The following is an 18,830-nucleotide window of genomic DNA, read 5'->3' as shown; positions in this document are numbered from 1 at the left end:
AAAAAGCAGCTTAAATCAGAAGTCCCACAGAATATCATCAGGAAACTTAATCTCACACCACCATGATTTGGCAGTACAATCACACGGACAATGCAATTGTTGGGCAGATTAGTCTAACACCCATGGAAGTCAGTCACTTGGTTTTGCCAAATACACGATACCGATGCATTCTAGTTAGCATCTGTATATCTCATCTTCTTCTTTTTTTATAATATAAAAATTGGGTGGATCGAAGAGATTTGGACTAGGGAGTTCATCAATCTCATAGTTTTCTGGGCTACCGATTGCACAACATGATTGTTGTATACTACGTATAAGAACTTAGCATATCAAAATGTAGGATAAACAAAAGCAGTTTGGTCAAAGAGAATTTCCTCTCTATTTAGAGTTTTAGGGAAAAGAACTGTCTCAAGTGAATTTCCGATTTATAAGTAAGTCACATATTGTATAATTTGTGTGTCTGTGTGCGCACACATTTTTTTCCCTACTTTATGTTAACACCTAATTTTTAGTTGACGCGTCGAAAAAAGTAAAAAAAATTTGAGATTTGACTTTCTGATCGCGACAGAGTCCGTTTCTTAATCAAAAAGTGTCATTTTTTTATTTCTTTTTGTTGTATTGTTGCTTTTAAGCGATTTCCTAGTTATTTTTAAGAAAAACCCGAAAAGTCAAATGATTGAATTTTTATCTAAAAAGATGCTATTTAGCTTTAATTTCATGTTTGTCAAATAAACTTCTCAAAAATTCAAAAATTTGATTAAGAAATCAACATTTTAAAGAAAAGTCAAGTAAATGATTGACTTTTAGTCAAATCTTTGACCAAAAAAATTGAAAAAATAAAAAAATCCCCAAAAATACTTCTTTTAGTGTCAATTTGGCTCGTGTCAAAAATTTCATAAAATTCAATTAAGAACCTTGTTTTCTGAATTTTTTTCATTTTAGGTTCTAAATCGGCCAAAAATCAAATTGCTTTTGTTTTAGCTACAATTAGGTGTAGTTCCTTTTACGACATTTGGAATAGAGACTATTTTTAATTCATTCATTCATTCAATTTTAAGAATTGCTGTGTCGAAAGGCGAATTAGCATTTCTAACCTTAATTAGGGGTCCGAGTTGGCTTTTCATGATTAGCGAATGAACACTCCCTTTCCATTCATTTTTCTGAAGTAAATCTGAATCCGAGGTTAATTTTGGAAATTTCACTTGGGAACATTGTGCTTTGAGGGATTTAGCTTACCCGAGCTTAAGAAAACTAAGCTAGTGAACTCCTATTGGCAAAATTCAAATTGACCCATTTGAGACTAAGGTTTGATTTCAAGAATTGAGATCCAATTTTGTCATTAGTCTTCAATTAGATCTTAGCGTAAAAGCCATGCTACCTTTTCAAGGTCAATTCGAACGCCATGGGTCATCCTAGACATGGGTTAGTGGATCAATTGGTGCCTTGCAACATTACTTGAATTTAATTTCAATTAACTGACACTTTTGAGTAAGAAATTAGCAAATTGATGCACCTTTGTCTATAATAAACCAAGTTTTCCTTGCAATTAGACCCCTAGGGGACTGAATTGCACAAAAGAGAGAGAGAGAGAGATAGGATCAGTTGAGACCGGTTCAGATCAACCCCAATAGTCCAACCGATCACCAGCACTAGGCGCCGATTTCGTCTCACTCTGGCGACCTCACGGTGGTCGAACACCATGAGGCGATACATCCCATGGCCAATGTTCCCATGGCCTTAATTTGCAAAATTCTTAATTTTACTCCGAACTTATAAAATCTGCAAATTAACACCTCATGTTATGAAGATTGCAAAAAGAGCCCAATTAGTCCACAATTGATCATCACTGTTTGTTAAGAATGGATTGGGGCCATTGAACTAGACATGTGCTCAATTAGGGTGTTCATAACAAATTGAACAAATCAATTAACTAAGAAGGTCAAACCTTAGCCTTTGGATTAATCCAAGGGCTAAGATTTGATCTTGCCCAAGACTACATAACCAACTTTCCCTTCAAAATTGGGAGGGGGTTTCATTTGCACGAATTTATGGAAAAATTTCTGTAACAAACTCTCTCTCTCTCTCTCTCTCTCTCTCTCTCTCTGGTTTCCAACTCTCCCGCCAAAACTGCTAAACCGCCTCTTCTGTTGTCGAGTCAATTGCCACCAGCCGCAGCCCTCGCCAGCGGTGTCCCTGCTTGGATCTTCATCCCTAATCTTCCTCCATCGCCGTTGTTAGCTTAGGCAGCCGCCAGAGTGGCTGGAGATCTCTATCCAAGCCTGATCTCCTCCACCGGCGTGAAGACCGGTCCAACTCTTGGACCGGTTTCATGTTTCACACAAACCAAAGCCAGTCCAATCGAACCGATTTGAGTTCAGCATCAAATCAACGGTTTGGCCATTTCTTGAAAGTGATCCTGGCTGTCTAAATCCGATCCTCGGTGGTTCATGGTGGTTCAATCACGTTCCGGTGAAAATTTCGTTCGGTTGCGCATCAAAATCAACAAAAAAACCAAAAGGTAACTTCTAAAGCTCGAATCCCGTAAAGCAAGGTTGGATTGTCCAACCGGAGCTAGAATTCACCTTTAGATCGATGAAATAAAGATTATATGTTTATTGATGATTTGTTGAAGTTTGAGTATAGTTGACTCAATGTTCATGGATGATTGAATGATTTTGGCCTTAATTTGCATTTTCGCGATTCTGTAAAAAGCTCGCTATTTTGGCCGAAATGAGATCTTAAATTACCTTATCTTAGTTCAATTCCTTGTAGACTCTGAAAATACATGTTACAAACTTCAAATTGATAGATCGCACACCCTGATTGAGTGATATTTGACCCTCGAAAAACACCTCCAAAATTACTCGATTTTGCAATGTTTTGTGTCCTATTTAGGTTTTGATTTGGTTCCGACCTCACCTTTTTCTATTTTTGTGCAGCTTTATATGATGATTTTTGGACAATTTTGTCTTGATAAAAAAAAATTTGGCCATGTCAAGAATGTCCTGTAATTTTTTCGGAATTTTTAGATGTGTTTAGCTAGGTCAAAATTGCCTAGATATGAGCTAAGGTCAATCTGCCCCATTTTGGCCCGAGATGAATTTAGGTAGATTTGAATCGGAAAATGACCTTGTTCAATCCTAAGTCCTTCATAATAAATGAACTACATGTCGTATGTTTTCAATTGATACAAGATTTACAAAGTTTTGATGTCGTCTAGTGTATCAATTGCATGTATCAAAGTAAAGGGGTGTTGCTGCAAAATAAAACTTGATGCGTGTCTGTTTTGCCATTTTTTTCATGACTGGTGTAATCTCAATTGGGTTTCGAGTTCTGAACAGAAAATATTCATCGTCATGTGTTCTATATGTGAAATTTTTCTTAGATTTTTACATGTCCTTAAGTGACCGCAATCATGTTCGTTCTATTGTGCTAAGGATAGGATGAGACCTTATCACGTATGCACTTTACCATGCCCATTTGAGTCTATTAGAGACCAAGTCTTATATTGATCTCTTCTTGTCTTTTAAAGTACACATAACAAGGTTCGTGTGCATATGTGAATTGTCATGATCAAGCATCATTTACTATATGAACAATATGCTTTAATGAGGCTAGTCGCATTCCAAAATCATCGAGTATGTCATTTAGGTCTTAAGTCATTTGGCATTGACATTGACTTACATAATCATTTTGCATATTGACTTAGGGTTAGATGTTTACCCAAATCTTTTGTCGCATCAAATTCTTTGTCATTTGTGAATTACATGCCATTTGTGAATTGCATGAATTACTTCTAGACTTAATTAATAATGCATGCTTAGGTTCTGGTTTTTATTGACTGATGTGCACGTGTTTTTAGAAACCCCGATCTTAAAGCACCACGTTGACCTTGTTTAGACTCGAGCCCTTCTAGGAAATGGTAAAGCACTCTTAGAGCTTTCAAATGCCATTGATTTCATGACAATTACTTTTCGTTAGGATCATTTTCCATTTTTTTCAAATTAGATTAGAATTTAGACTTGTGATCAAATTCGAACCCTTGTTTTTACCCATGTTTGGACAAACTCTTGCCAATAATGGCTATAAGTCATAAAATGAATCAAGTAAGTGTCTAGAGGGACCCATGCATAAACTGCAAAGGCCAACCTCGAGGCCCAAATTTGATTGATCTTTGAACCCCACTTCTCTTGATTGATTGATCTTGGCATTATATTGTGCCTTTGATTGTTTTGATGTGTATACTTATTTCTTTCCATTATATGCACCTAGTTTCAAATATTAGACTAGGTTTAGATTAGAATCTCGAAGATGAAGATGACATGAAGATGGCGAAAGGCCAATGTCCATTCCAACCATGCTTTTGTATCATTCATTCCCGATATATGTCTCGGGTTTCCTTGGTTTGTATAAAAGCTGACAAGTTGCGGGTTCTTTTCTTTCCTATCCTTTCGTTCCATTTCTCTTTTTTTCTTTCCTAGGATTGTATGATAGACTTACTACTTTCCTTGATTATTTACTTATTATCTTGTACCTTCAATTTAATTGAGTCTTTTCTTTCATCTTTCTTAGAAATAGAAAACACGAAAATGACTAACCAAGCATGCTCACTTTGTTTAGGTTAAACAATCCTGAAAAAAGTAAAAAGATATGCATGATCACCTTAGCTAAAGACGACATACTATTAGATATCGAAAGGGTGCTAATACAATATTAGCATAACCCAAGTTTCTGAACCCATCTATTTGGTTGAGTAGAAATCAAGGGAAAACTCTCGACCCTCGATTTAGTTTTCTAGCCGACCCCTGAAAAACGAGGTTAGTGGCAACTCCCATCTTATTCTAGGTTGTCTTAAAATAACTAGATCGATTAAATGAACTTGTTGTGAGGGGTATGGACCTTAGAAAAAGGTTCACAAGTCATGATTTAACATACTCAAGATGGTGAAGCCAATGAAAATAAAGTGATGCCATCTTTTGTGGATGTACATCTCGAGAGGGCTATCATAATCATAAAAATACCCTAAACTCACTTTTACACCCGGTTTCTTTTCTATCTTGAAACCATCAATCAAGATGTGCCATGACGTCAAGGTAGGGCCACGACACTCTCCACTGTCATGGGAGGTATGAGTTTGAGAGAACTCATGACTGGATCAAGTAAACTCACAAGAGGTTCACACGGGAGAGGAAATGATGACACCTCCATGGATAAAAACTGTGAGAGAGCTTCCGTAATCAAGTACCTCTAAATCCGACCTTTCCACCCCATTCCCTTGGGGCCGCGCAAGGTCGGGTCGCAGCACCTTTTTTCCTTTTCAAAGTTCCAGCACTATCCAGAGGTAAACCATTTTGACTAGCTACAAAGCTTCTTTAGTGTGCTGTGTTTCGTGAATGAAAAGAATCTTCTCTAATAAATTACGAGATGCCACTTCTTCATGGCGGAGAAAATATTATGTGCAGCTCATACCCACTCAACTTTTCCTCCATCGACGTCGAGTTACAAATGACCAACAAGTCATTGAAAAATCGTAAAAGAAGTCTTGATGCGACTTGTCAGGACTGCTTAGTATATTTTCCTTAGTGTTGACTCATTAGTCCAATTACGCGATGAGAACGAGAGGGAAGGGAGACTGAATTATTTTTAGGTAGAGTAGATTATCCTCCACGCCAAAACCAACAAGGGTTTTCTTCTTCCCTAATTTCAGGCTTTACCTTTCAATTCGCACATTAAAGTCCCATCATCCACATGCAAATTCTTTCGTCACTATATCTCTCCAAGAATAACCTCAGCGGCTCTATTCCGAAAGAGATTGGAAAGTGGGTGCGGATACCGCAAGTACCAAAACTTGACACGGGAAAATATTTAAGTTTCAAAAAGTACACTTAAATGCCAAAATCAGAGAAGAATGGAACACTTAATCCGACAACGGCAAGTAATTATGGCCAAACTGCTGATGTAACATTTTTCAATAATTTTTTTTTATTGATGTGGCACTTTCTTTGAAAAAAATTATCCACATGGAATTTTTTTGTTAAAGTCCACATGGCACTATAAGCCCCAAAATTAATTAAAAATAAAAATATTACTTAAAAAAAAAAAGAGGCGGCCACGGCTTCGACAAGGGCCTTCACAACCCTCGTTGTCGCCTCCCCACCATCGTTGGCAAGGGCCGGCAACAATGGAGCGGCAGCAGTGGCGAGGACCATAGAGGCCCTCACTGATTTGCTACTGCTCCTCTTTTTTTTATAAATTTATTTTTTAATTTAATTTTATTAATATTTATTTTAAAAATCAATTTTGGGGCAAACGACATCATTTTACACGTCCATTGCTAAGTAGGCAACTCCGGTGAGTCATATAGATCAATTTATTTTTAAAGTAGTACCATGTCAGATTTCTGGCTACCCTTGCCAGAATTGACACTTAAGTGTGCCAATTTACAAAAAAAAAAAAAAAAAAAAAAAAGTACTTAAGTATATATTTTGGAACTTTTGGCACTTAAGTGCATACTTGTGTCTAATTGTGGCACTTGCTATGTGCTTTGCTCAATCGGAAACTAAAGAAGCTTACTCGATTGGCTCTATGTATGAATAATCTCGGGACGGGGGGCATTCTTCCCATTGAGATAAATAATCTCACATTCCTCACAAACCTATAGCTATCAAAGTAGGACTTTGTTGACCAATTGCCACATGAAATATGCAGTAGCCAAGCTCTTCATAATTCGGTACTTTTAACAATCACTTCACTGGACCTATCCCAAGGAGCATAAAAAATTGTTCGAGTTTGTATAAAGTTAGGCTCTAGAACAACTCGCTCAAGGAAACATAACCGTTGCTCTTGGTGTGACAGTCTGATTTTTCACTTCTGTTTTCAATTAAATAATTCGGGCTTTTCGTCGACGTGCCTATAGCGCTATTCTCTGAGCTGATCATTCATGAGATAACTTGACTAATCGGGAAAGTTATTAAAGAATTTTGATGCAACAGACTTGAAAATTCGACCAGGAATCGACTGCTCGACCGTGTTAGTCTACAAGGATCAGTTCGGCACAGTCGAAAATCTATCAGAAATCGGAAATAGGTCGATTCGATAGAAATAAAATTAGGATTGGGTGATTCCAACTAATTACAAATTTCTCGTCGATCGGCACTAAACCGATTTTTCTGTTGTTTTGGTACCCTGTGCTCGTAATTGAAACTTCGAGATTTTTCACGACAATCGAGAGTTGCCAATGCGTCGAAAATATATATCGTGGCTCGGGAATAATCGACCACGGGTCAGTGCACCAAAAGTTCCCAAAAACTAACCGATAGTTTAAGTTGTGCTAAAAATCACATTTTGACTTAAATTAACCGAGGAAATGATGTCGATTACAAAAATTAAGAATTGTCACGTGTCACAATTCATCCCAAGGACATTGTTGCGACTTCTCAAAATTTATGGATGATGGGAATTGTTCACGAAATATGCAAGATCAGCAAATTAGAAGAGCAAGGGAATTGCCACATTTTAAGTAGGATTTTAAGACCTCTAATGTGAAACAAATTAAGAGGTATTATAATTGGTTACTAAAGGACTTGACCCTATTGAATGGGATGTTAGATTGGTCATTAAATAAAGAAGAGAAGTCTTCTCAAAGAAAAAGAAATTCGTAGGAATCCCTCTCTCCTACAACCTCACCTCAATTTCCTTGGTATTTAATGGAAATTGACTTGGAAAAGATAGGGGACCACTTGATAAGGAAACGAACTCATTCTCCATGGGAAAAGGCTATGAGAATCACTTCAAAATTCGGATTAAGCCGTTTACGTAGATTTCCAACCTTTTCTTTCATCTCCTCTAGAAGAAACAATGTTGGAAACTTGGTGGGGCCTATGAGGGTGATGGGTGGCCAAATTTTCCATGGAAAATTAGGCAAAAGGCTTAAGGAAACTTCAATGAAACTTCCCATCAATTTTCACTCTCCTTCCCCATCCTTTTTCTTACGCATAGAAGTCTGTTTGCTGTAAGTCTGCCTGCTGTATTTTACACGGCAGTTTCCATCTTTCCCTTTCTTCCTCTTAGTTTATTCTTTTCCTTTGTCTCTTTCAACGTACAAACCGTTGCTTTCTCTTCCCTTAAACGTGATACTTCCATTTCTGCTCCCTCTTGAACGACCAAACTCCATACTTAGTTTCCTCTACCGAAAAATTTATAAGTTTGTGTGTTGCTGTTGCCATCATACCACATCACAATCTTCTGCGGTTTCGGCTCAACACCATCACCAAGAGGATCAAGGCTGGTCTCTGTGTTTCTGTTCAACCACCAACGAGAGCCGCCGTTAGCTGTGTTTAGGTGAGTTGTCTTCTAAATCTGGACTAGGGGTTGAGTACCTCTATTAGGAATTTGTACAAGTTAAAAATATGTAGATGGCGTTATATATGGATAGATGTTGGTTAGGGACGTTATGATAGACATAGAAAAGCTTAGATAAGGCTTAGAGAGCAAAACAAAAGTCGTGGTGGAAGATTCGGACTAGAACAGTAGTAGATTACTGAAACAGTTTCTAGAACGTGTATGTTTTGCTAATTTTGTAGACAACTTTGTGTTGCGATTTTGAAAGGATTTTGTTTTGAAGAAACGTTGTGAACATCTTAAATAATAACATATATTTTTCTCTTAATTTTTAGAAATTAAAAAGATGACGATTTTAATGACGTCATCCTCGAACAGTAATCGGACAGTTTTGTAATCCGTGACCTATTATGATTCTGAGGGCTGTTAATGACCTTTAGAGGTCGAATTTCCAATTGGTTCCTTCACGAAAGTTGTTTTTTTATAACTTTTAGTTTAACATACTTAAATTTCAAGTCAAACGAAGCAGATTTCGACCCAAAAACGAACTGATTTCGATAGGTTTGGCTCTCTGGAACTGGACCCGATTTTTGTGCTGGATAGAAACAATTTCTGGGCCGAATCCAGAGGGATCTGGATCTCGGTGTCTTCATGAAAAATGTTTGTTTATATGTTTTCTAGCACGTATCCGAATTTGATAATTTTTCGAGATCGTATGGATGACTTTCTGACTTCGAAATTGGAAGAGCGTTATTGGGCAGTTCTCTGTCAATTTGGATGAATAAGAATATATACTTGTTTTGAAGAATTCTTGCTATGAAAGTGCTCAATTGATGCTGTGGATGCTGTATATAATTGATTATTGAAATGTGAAATTGATCATATGCATTCACAACATGAGATTCCGCCACGAGCCTTTGAGGCCGGGCGATGCTCCTTCGGGAATGCCCCACGTCAACGGATGCCGGTCGCAGTGGAGGCTGGACCGATGCTCCTTAATTGGAATGCCGTCTAGATGTAGACGTTGCCGCGCTCAACGGTGTGAGGCGATGCCCGGTTATGCCGGAAGACTGTTATCTGAGCATTAACATCATTTGTGACATATGAGATGTCCGGTTTTGCCGGAAGACGTATTGTCATTACATTGACTATGGCCTGTATGCTTACATGGATATTCACACCTTGCATATGCTTATGTTAAAGTATTCCTGTGATGTGAACTTGATACTGTTAGGAATATTTTATTTGATGCTAATATGCAGGAACTTGCTGGTGTTAAAAGAGTGGTAAGAAATGTGATTAGATTGCATGCTGGATGTACCCTTCACCTAATCTAGAATTAGGAGATTTACTCGCTGAGATGTGATCTCACCCCTTAGAGGGCTAACATTTTTCAGGTTCTTAAATGGAGGAAGGCTGGATCGTGTACAGTCTGTCGCAGTAAAAGAGGAATAGGACTCTCGCTATCTCCTTCCAAGTGATGACGGGTTTTCCGTCAAGACTGGATGTAGGGTGACAGCTCACCCCCGAGATATTGAGAAGTATGGTATTGTAATAGTAAACCCCAGTTTTATAAATAGAAGCTTAGTTAGTGGTTAATCGAATAGCTTCACTTTTGTATCAAACCTTGGGGGTATTAAACTGGTCTATTTACATAGATATGATAATGTTGTAGTTGTGGTTTGTGAAAAATAATATCCTACGTTTCTATCCCACTGTTTTGTTGTATGGAGATTGTTTACGTTTCCGCATGTGCAAAATAAATGAATGGGTCGGCAACAATTCCTGGGATGTTGCAAATTTAAAATCGACCATTGAGGGATGTGCATGTGCCTGGGGTTCGGGTCGTGACACTTGGTGTGTTCCCTAACTTGGATTACCTTGAGTTGAGCAACAATGAACTTTACAGTATGCTACCAGCAACATTGTTTGAATGTAGAAATTGACAGCTTGATAATCTCCAACAATAGGATCTCCAACACCATACAACCTCAACTTAGAAACATCAAAAAATTACGTAGACCTGTCCTCTCTTCAAATGATATTTTTGGGAAATTTCTAAAAACATAGGAGAATTGAAGTTGTTGCCAATGCTTTCATTGGACTGCAATCGTCTTGAAGGCCACATTTCTCAAGAACTAGGAGCGTTGTCTATACTATAGAAACTCAATATTGCAAGAAACAACTTGAGTGGCTCAATTCATACAGAACTTGAGGAGTGCTCCAACCGTCTACTCTTAAATTTAAGCAGGAATAATCTAGAAAACAATATTCCTATGGAGATCGGCAACAACATCAAAAAGCAAAAACAAAAACAAAAAGTTGCTACTAATTTTGATTCCTACTTAAGTTGCTTCTTGTTGTGGGATTTTCAAGAATAGTATGCCAAAGATTAAGGAAGACAGAGCCTAGTTCAAATGATGAAAGCAATGAAACCCATGGATAGTATTGAGCGTTGACGGAAGAATGGTCGGTGAGAGCATTATTGAAGCCATAGAGTCTGATACCAAATATTGAGTCCTAAGCACCCCAGTGCCAAAACTTGGCATGGGGACAAAAATTTGGAAAAGTACACTTAAGTGTTAAAATCGGAGCAAAATAGATCAGTTAAGTATCAATAGCGAGAAATTCCAGCCAAAATGTTGACATGACGTTTTCCAACGAGACAAGTACAAAATGATGCCATTTTATTTGGTCAAAGAGAATTTCCACTTTATTTAGAGTTCAGGTAAAAAAACCATAAATTGATTCTCCGATTAAATAAGTAACATATTACGTATAATTTTTTTTTGGGTAAAAGTACACATTAAGTGTCAAAACTTGGCACGAGGGGATACTTAATTGCCAACAGTTACAAAAGTGACACTTATGTGCTATTTTTTTTTTCAAAAATGAGACACTTGAGTGTCAAGTCCGACGAAAGTGGCCGAAAATCCTATATGGCAATTTTTTAGTAATATAACTCGCCTACATGGCATGCTTTGAAGAACCGAGTTAGCGACAAAGAATCAAAACAACATCATTTTGTCTTTTATTTTAAAAAAATTAATATAAATATTAATTAAATTAAAATATTTATATTTAAATAATAATGATAATAATTTAATATTTTTAAAAAAGGGAGGAGGAGGAAGAGGAGGCAGAAGGCAAGTTAACTCACCGTCGCCTCCCTATCACCATGAAGGGGCCGGCAACCCCAGCTGACCCTCCCCCCACCATCGCTGGCCTTTCTCGACGATGGCGAGGCAACGAGGGCTCACCCTAGCCGCATGCAATCTCCATCTTCCTCCTCCTTTTTATTAATTTAGTTTTTAATTTAATTTAATTAATTTTTATATTAATTATCTACTCACGTCGCAGTAAAACAACGTCAATTTTGCATTTATCTAATCACATCAGCATGCAAAACAACGTCGTTTTGCAGTTGCCTCACCGAAAAATCGCCACATCAGTATTTTGGCCGAATTTTCTCGTTGTTAGCACTTAAGTGATCCATTTTACTCCTATTTTGGCACTTGAGTGTTAATTTCCTAACTTTTGGCACTTCAATGTCCCTTCATATAAGTTTTGGCACTTAAATGTCCCTTCGTGTAAGTTTTGGCACTCCAGATGTCTAGCACTCATTTTTTGTATGTGTGTGCATTTCTAAGCTAGACAGCCAGAGTCGCTATACTTTGTCTTCATGGAATGGAAGCAACCCTTGTTCATGGCACGGAATCAATTGTGATCCTCTCGGGAGCGTTGTGAGCCTGAGCCTCTTGGCTTTTGCCATGCATGGTACGCTTCATCATCTCAATTTCTCCCTATTGCCCCACTTAGTCACTCTGAAGCTTGCCGACAACTCACTTTTCGGAAACATCCCTCTGAGCATGGCTCTTCTTGCCAAGCTTACTCATCTAGACTTGTCTCAAAATAACTTTTCGGGAAACATTCCAACTCAATTAGGGTCATTGCGATCTCTCCAAGTTCTCAAGCTATCGCATAATAATTTCAATGGCCCAATTCCCAGTGAGATAGGTAGCTTGAGCAACTTGACCGGCCTATTTCTTTCTGCAAATAATCTTTCTGGTTTCATCCCTAGAGAAATAGGAAGGCTCAAGTCTCTCAATTACCTCAATTTAAAAAACAATCGCATCACCGGTCCTATTCCTTCTTCCATAGGAAACATGAGCAGCTTGATAATGATGCAGCTTTGCAATAATCAACTTGTTGGGACCATTCCAGAGGAAATAGGAATGTTGGGATCTCTCAGTGAACTTGATTTTTCTTCCAATTATCTCAATGGTTACATCCCTAGAACTCTAGGAAATTTGAGTAATTTATCATATCTTTACTTATATCAAAACCAACTTTCCGGTCCCATACCTTTGGAAGTTGGAGGAATGAGATCCCTCATATGTTTCCGATTGCCATTCAATGATTTAATAGGTCCTATCCCACCATCCATAGGTAAATTGAGCAATTTGAATTATGTTTCCTTTCGCATGAATAAGTTGTTGGGTACTATCCCATCATCCATAGGTAACTTGAGCAATTTGAATGTTCTTCGCCTTTTCAAAAATAAACTTTCTGGGCCCATCCCGTCCTCCATGGGCAACTTGAGCAATCTGGAAACTCTTCAGCTTAACATCAATGAGTTGTCGGGCCCTATTCCGTCATCCATGGGTAGCTTGAGCAATATGTATTTTCTTGACCTCTATGAAAATAAACTTTCTGGGCGCATCCCATCCTCCATAGGCAACTTGAGCAATCTGGAACTTCTTTTCCTTAACACTAATGAGTTGTCGGGCCCTATCCCGTTATCCATAGGTAAATTGAGCAATCTGAATGAGCTTTCCCTTTCCGACAACGATTTGTCGGGCTTTCTTCCAATTGAGATGAATAATTTCACATCCCTCACTGACCTTTATCTATCTTATAACAACTTTGTTGGCCAATTGCCACAAGAGATTTGCAGTAGCCAAGCTCTTGCGACTTTTAGTGTAGACAATAATCACTTCACTGGACCCATCCCAAGAAGCCTGAGAAATTGTTCATGTTTGCATAGAGCTGAGCTCCATAACAACTCACTTAAGGGAAGTATAACTGATGCTCTTGATGTGTACCCATACTTGGCTTACCTTGAGTTGAGCAACAATGAATTTTACGGTGAGTTACCACCAATATTGGGAGAGTATAGAAATTTGACGAGCTTGACAATCTCCAACAATAGAATCTCCGGCACCATACCATCTCAGGTTGGAAACATGAATCAATTGCACAGACTACACCTCTCTTCAAATCATATAGTTGGGGAAATTCCTAAAGACCTAGGAAAATTGAAGTTGCTGCTAGAGCTTTCATTGGACTGCAACGGTCTTGAAGGCCACATCCCTCAAGAACTTGGAGCCTTGTCCAATCTACGAAACTCAACATTGCAAGAAACAACTTGAGTGGCTCCATTCCTATTGGACTTGGGAGTGCTCCAACCTTTTGTTCTTAAATTTAAGCGGGAATAATCTTGATAAGAGTATTGCTATGGAGATCGGCAATCTCGGACTCTTCAAGTTCTCGATCCGAGTCAAAATTTGTTGACGGAGAAATACCTGGACAATTTGCTCGATTGCACCGATTGGAAATACTCAATCTCTCACACAATCAGCTTTTGGGTTCAATTGATTTGACCTTTGGTGAAATGGTAAGTTTGACATCCATCGACATATCATATAATGAGTTAGAAGGTCCTTTACCAAACATTCTAGCTTTTCGTAATGCTACAATTGAAGTTGTGAGAGGGAACAAAGGCTTGTGTGGAGTTATTGGTACTCTCAAAACATGTACAACAACAATGTCGAAAGGCAAGAACAAAAACAAAAAGTTGCTGCTAATTCTGATTCCTACTTTTGGTTGCCTACTTCATTGCTTCTAGTTGTGGGAATCTCAAGTATAGTATGCCAAAGATTAAGGAAAACAAAGCCTAGTTCAAACAATGGAAGTAATGAAAACTTGTGGGCAGTATTAAGCTTTGACGGGAAAATGGTCTATGAAAGCATTATTGAAGCCACTGAGGAGTTTGATGCCAAATATTGTATCGGTGTGGGAGGACATGGGAGTGTTTACAAGGCCCAATTGCAAACAGGTGAGATTGTTGCAGTCAAGAAATTTAAGGAAGCAGTGGAAGTTGAAATTGCTAGTCAAAAAGCATTTGAAAGAGAGATTCATGCTCTAATTGAAGCTCGGCATCGGAATATTATCAAGCTCTATGGCTTTTGCTCGAGTTCTCGACATTCATTTTTGGTTTACGAGTTCTTGGAATCAGGGCAGCTTGAAGGATTTATTGAATGCAATGAAGAGAGGATAATAGCATTTGACTGGAAAAAGAGAGTGAATGTTATTAAAGGTGTGGCTTATGCTTTGTCCTACATGCACCATGAATGCTCTCCTCCTATAGTTCATCGAGACTTGTCAAGCAAGAACATTTTAATGGATGAAGAATATGAAGCTCACATCTCTGATTTTAGCACAGCTAAGGTTCTACAACCTTACTCATCTAATTGACTTCCTTTGTGGCACTCTTGGATATACTCCGAGTAAGTTGGTTTCTTTAATAAAAACAATTAATTAAATAATGTTACTAAGATTTTGGCCAAAAATATAGCATTAATAACAATTAGAAAAAAAAAATGTTGTTTTCCTCTACCAGCTCGCATACACAATGGAGGTGAAGGAAAAATGTGATGTTTACAGCTTTGGAGTGGTAATATTAGAAGTAATCATGGGTAGACATCCAGGCAATCTCATATCATCTCTTGCATCCTCGGCTTCTTCATCATCAAGCAATTCAACAGCTTCATGTTGGCACCTAAAACAAGCTCTAGATCAAAGAATTCCATACCCACATGGTGACACACTAGGTCAAGTGGCTTTCATTGTAAAGATGGCACTTACATGCTTGAGTGCAAAACCGGACCATCGTCCAAGCATGCGACAAGTGTCACAAGAGATATCAGCACATAGGTTGATCATGATAGGTGCGTCGGGGGACATAAAATTGGAAGAGCTAGTTGATCTCAAATGCTTCTCTTATTAACATTTTGGCCTTTTTGTAGCAGCTTGCGTAACTAGCTCTCTTTTATTTCTCTTACAAGGATCACTTATTTTCCCAATGTTTAACTACTTGAAAACAATTGCATATTTGCATTTTGTAAATTTTAACCTAGATAAAATGGATCGTTACAGTTGTGTCTGACCCTTAAGATTGGCTTGAGAAGTGACAAGGTCATGATATGGCATGTCAAACTATTTTAGTATTCCGAATCAACTCAGCATGTGATTAACTAAAGTTCAATACCCATGATGTTTCTTCAATGGATTCGTGGATCTGGAAACTTTCGGTAGTAATTTATTCTCGTGCTAGATCCAAAGCGATCATTACAAGGAGGCATCGATCGTTAGACTCGCGTTCATAAGATCCTTCGCAAAACTTTGAAGAGAACATCTTGAAATCAGTGCTTCCTGAGAGGTACTTGATGTGACGAGGCATAAAAATGCATGACCTAACATGGTCGTATATGAGTCTTAAAAATGACATCTAGCCTGTACAGCAGACAGAGCTCAAACCAACAATCAGAAGTTCCATGGTTTCAACCAAAGAAAAAAACGGGATGTCTTGTGCCTGCACAATTCCATCTAGAGTTGTTGAAAAAAAATCGGCGGAAGACGATTTACCTATTTCTGATGTGCAGTCAACAATTTACTCCGGAACGATCGTTGAATTGCGGATTATGGAAGCCAGTACGAGCACCTAGAGGGGGTGAATAGGTGCGAAAACAAATTTTGCAGGGTAAAGATTATAATTTACTTTTAAACCGACTATGTTATGCAATAGATTATGAAAAGGAAATTAAACTCTAACAAGTAATGTTACGATCAAAGTAAAGAGCTTAGGGAAGAGAATAAGAACACAGGTTTTATAATGGTTCAACTTGATCCAAGCCTACGTCCACTCTTCCGCACTGATAGCCCACCGGCTGGATTTCACTAAGAATCAAAAGAGTTGTTGCAGAATAGCTCTTCCTTGATTCCATAGTGTAGAGACTCTGCTATACTTCCTCGAGGTCTCATAGAAATATAAACGCTCTTTTGAGTACAAGTTTTCGCTCAACAGTTGAATTTGACAAAGAACAAGGAGCTTCAGACTTTGGAATTCTTCTATCGTGCACACACTCGAATAATTGGAACGACTCCCTTATATACTCCTCCATGCCTTCATACCCGTTGGCACTTTCCAAAAGAGTTCTCCCAATCTACCCGTTGGACATAATCAATTATGAAGATTTCGAGTTATCTAAAGAATATGACGATAGCTCATCAATCCTACTCGCCCATACAATCAAGATCTAAGTTTCCATAAGTAGAACCTTCCAAGTATGCTTCGTCAATCAACGGATCTAAATTACCTGAATTGAAATTAAAACAAATAACAGATTCTAAGATGCTATGTCCAGCCGAGAGATCTTCTTCAGTTGATAGAATCAAATCCTTAACAAGATACTCAGTTCTGGATAAGTCTTCTTCGACGGTCTAGAAACTGTCAATAAGGATAGACTCTGAATCTTGAGTCTAGTGGTTTGGCAATCTTCAGACTTTGACTAAAGAGTCTACAAGTCTTCAAACTAGACTAATGGAAACTTTTTGTCAGCTTCAAAACACACAATGAAGTTTTCTCCAACAATCTCCCCATTTTTTATGGTGACAAAACTTTCCTGCGGATTTGGAAATATTTGTTCTGCAAAACAGAACTCAAGCAAACATGGATATCTCACAAAGATAATTGACTTAGTAAAGACAATATTGAATCTGCATCCACAGGAAAAAAGTTAGTCCTGTAAATAAGCAACTATCTTTGCCATGAAATACCAATAGTACTTAGAATAACCAAACGATCAAACAAACCAAATCCAGTCACAAACCAAACAAACCAAACAAAAGTCATTCAAAAAGTAAATCAAACAAAAGTCAAGTTTCAAATCTGCACCATCTCTCCCCCTTTTTGTCAGCATTAAAAAAGGTAGAGATAAAAAGATAATGGAATCATGGTTGCTTAGGAACACAAATGAGCTGAAAATCTCCCATTGACTGGACAATCCCTTCCAGCTTCTTCAAATCCTCCTTCAGTTGAGCCACATCTTCACCCTTGGCATTTGCTTGAACCTAAAGAGCAAGGGCGTTAACTTGATCATGTAAGGAAACTGAAGAGGCTTGACCTACATTCTGCAAGTTCTAAACTTCGTATCCTGGGGCATATATCTGTCCTCACATCTCCATAAGAACATCAAGAATTCTGCTAAGGTCTCCTAAATTTTAAGTCTGAGTACTAGCTTCTGCATGATTAGTGGGAGTATTTGCAGATGATGGCAAGCCAGCATGATCACTCAGATTTGCTGATGAAACCTCATGGCCTTCCTCAGGGAATTGAGAAGCATAGATGTCTTCTGGATCTACAGGTGAGCGACTAACACCTTCATTAGCAATAGCAATTGAAGATGTACCTCTTTTTTCAGCAACTCCCCCTGTTTCAATGCCCTCGGAGGTGAGAAGTACGCTTCATGCTCGTTTCGCCTCGTTCACCTCTCACCTTCTTCTTCTTCTTCTTCTTCTTTTTCTTCCTCTCGCTTCTTTTTGCATTGATTCTCTCTTTCACTCTTTTCCCTTTCTTCATCTCTGTCTTGACTCTCTCTTCCCTCAGTCTCTGGAACAACATTTTGAAGATTTCTCAGTGCAAGAGCAGAGATGGTAACATCATCCTCATCCTCTTCATCTTCCAGAACGAGTGCTCTTCTCTTCTTGGATGGAGCTGTCATGGGCTCCTTTCCTTTCCACTTTGCCACTGAAGAACCTTGGTGTGACTTGACAGGGGTTTTCTCTTTCAAACGCTCCAAAGCTTTGTCCAGCTCTTTCAAACGCATTTTGGAAACCATCTTCAGTCCCACTACCATTTGATCACATGATCGAACACAAAAGATCCTGGGAGGCTGAATATTAAAACGTCTAAAAAGCTTTGTAACAAGCCCTGAGTAAGGAAGTTGCAGAGTCTGTCTTTCGCCATCGTTCTGTGTATGTGAAACATGATTGTGTGAGGTAGAGAGAATTTCTTGCCAGCGTTGATAGCATACATCAACTTTGCTTCTGAGTTGGAGAAGTCTGTTTTCAAGGTTGACTTGAGTCTGAGGCAATTGATTACAATCTTGTGAAGCAAAATGTTAGAGGCATTCAACCTCAGGTACGAAATTCTCCCTTCAGCTATTCCATCCCAAACAAGTTCTACCGTCGCACGACCAACAGACACACTAATCGATTGGTAAGCCCCTCGCTCCGCTCCAATCACATCCGCCAATGTGTCCATGTCAACAACATAATCTTGGTCTCTAACATTAAATGAAAATCTATTCGCATCCAAGAAATTGAGATTGGAATAGAAGTAAGCAGTAAGTTCTGGATATGCCTCAGTA

At 38.4% G+C, this 18,830-nt stretch overlaps 1 protein-coding gene across 1 annotated transcript; it reads left to right on the top strand.

The window, feature by feature from the left end:
* The first annotated feature begins 14,355 nt into the window (after positions 1-14,355).
* On the top strand, positions 14,356-14,877 carry LOC120290663 (MDIS1-interacting receptor like kinase 2-like). Its single transcript, XM_039307018.1, has one exon. It carries the CDS (start codon positions 14,356-14,358, stop codon positions 14,875-14,877), a length of 522 nt encoding a protein of 173 aa, XP_039162952.1.
* Positions 14,878-18,830: the final 3,953 nt, after the last annotated feature.

Source organism: Eucalyptus grandis, chromosome 2 (genome assembly GCF_016545825.1).
Source record: "Eucalyptus grandis isolate ANBG69807.140 chromosome 2, ASM1654582v1, whole genome shotgun sequence".
NCBI classification, from domain to species: domain Eukaryota; kingdom Viridiplantae; phylum Streptophyta; class Magnoliopsida; order Myrtales; family Myrtaceae; genus Eucalyptus; species Eucalyptus grandis.
This window is presented reverse-complemented; position numbering and strand designations above follow the sequence as displayed.

Coding starts and splice junctions, on each gene's coding strand:
- LOC120290663 (XM_039307018.1), top strand. CDS start 14,356: ATGGTCTATGAAAGCATTATTGAAGCCACTGAGGAGTTTGATGCCAAA.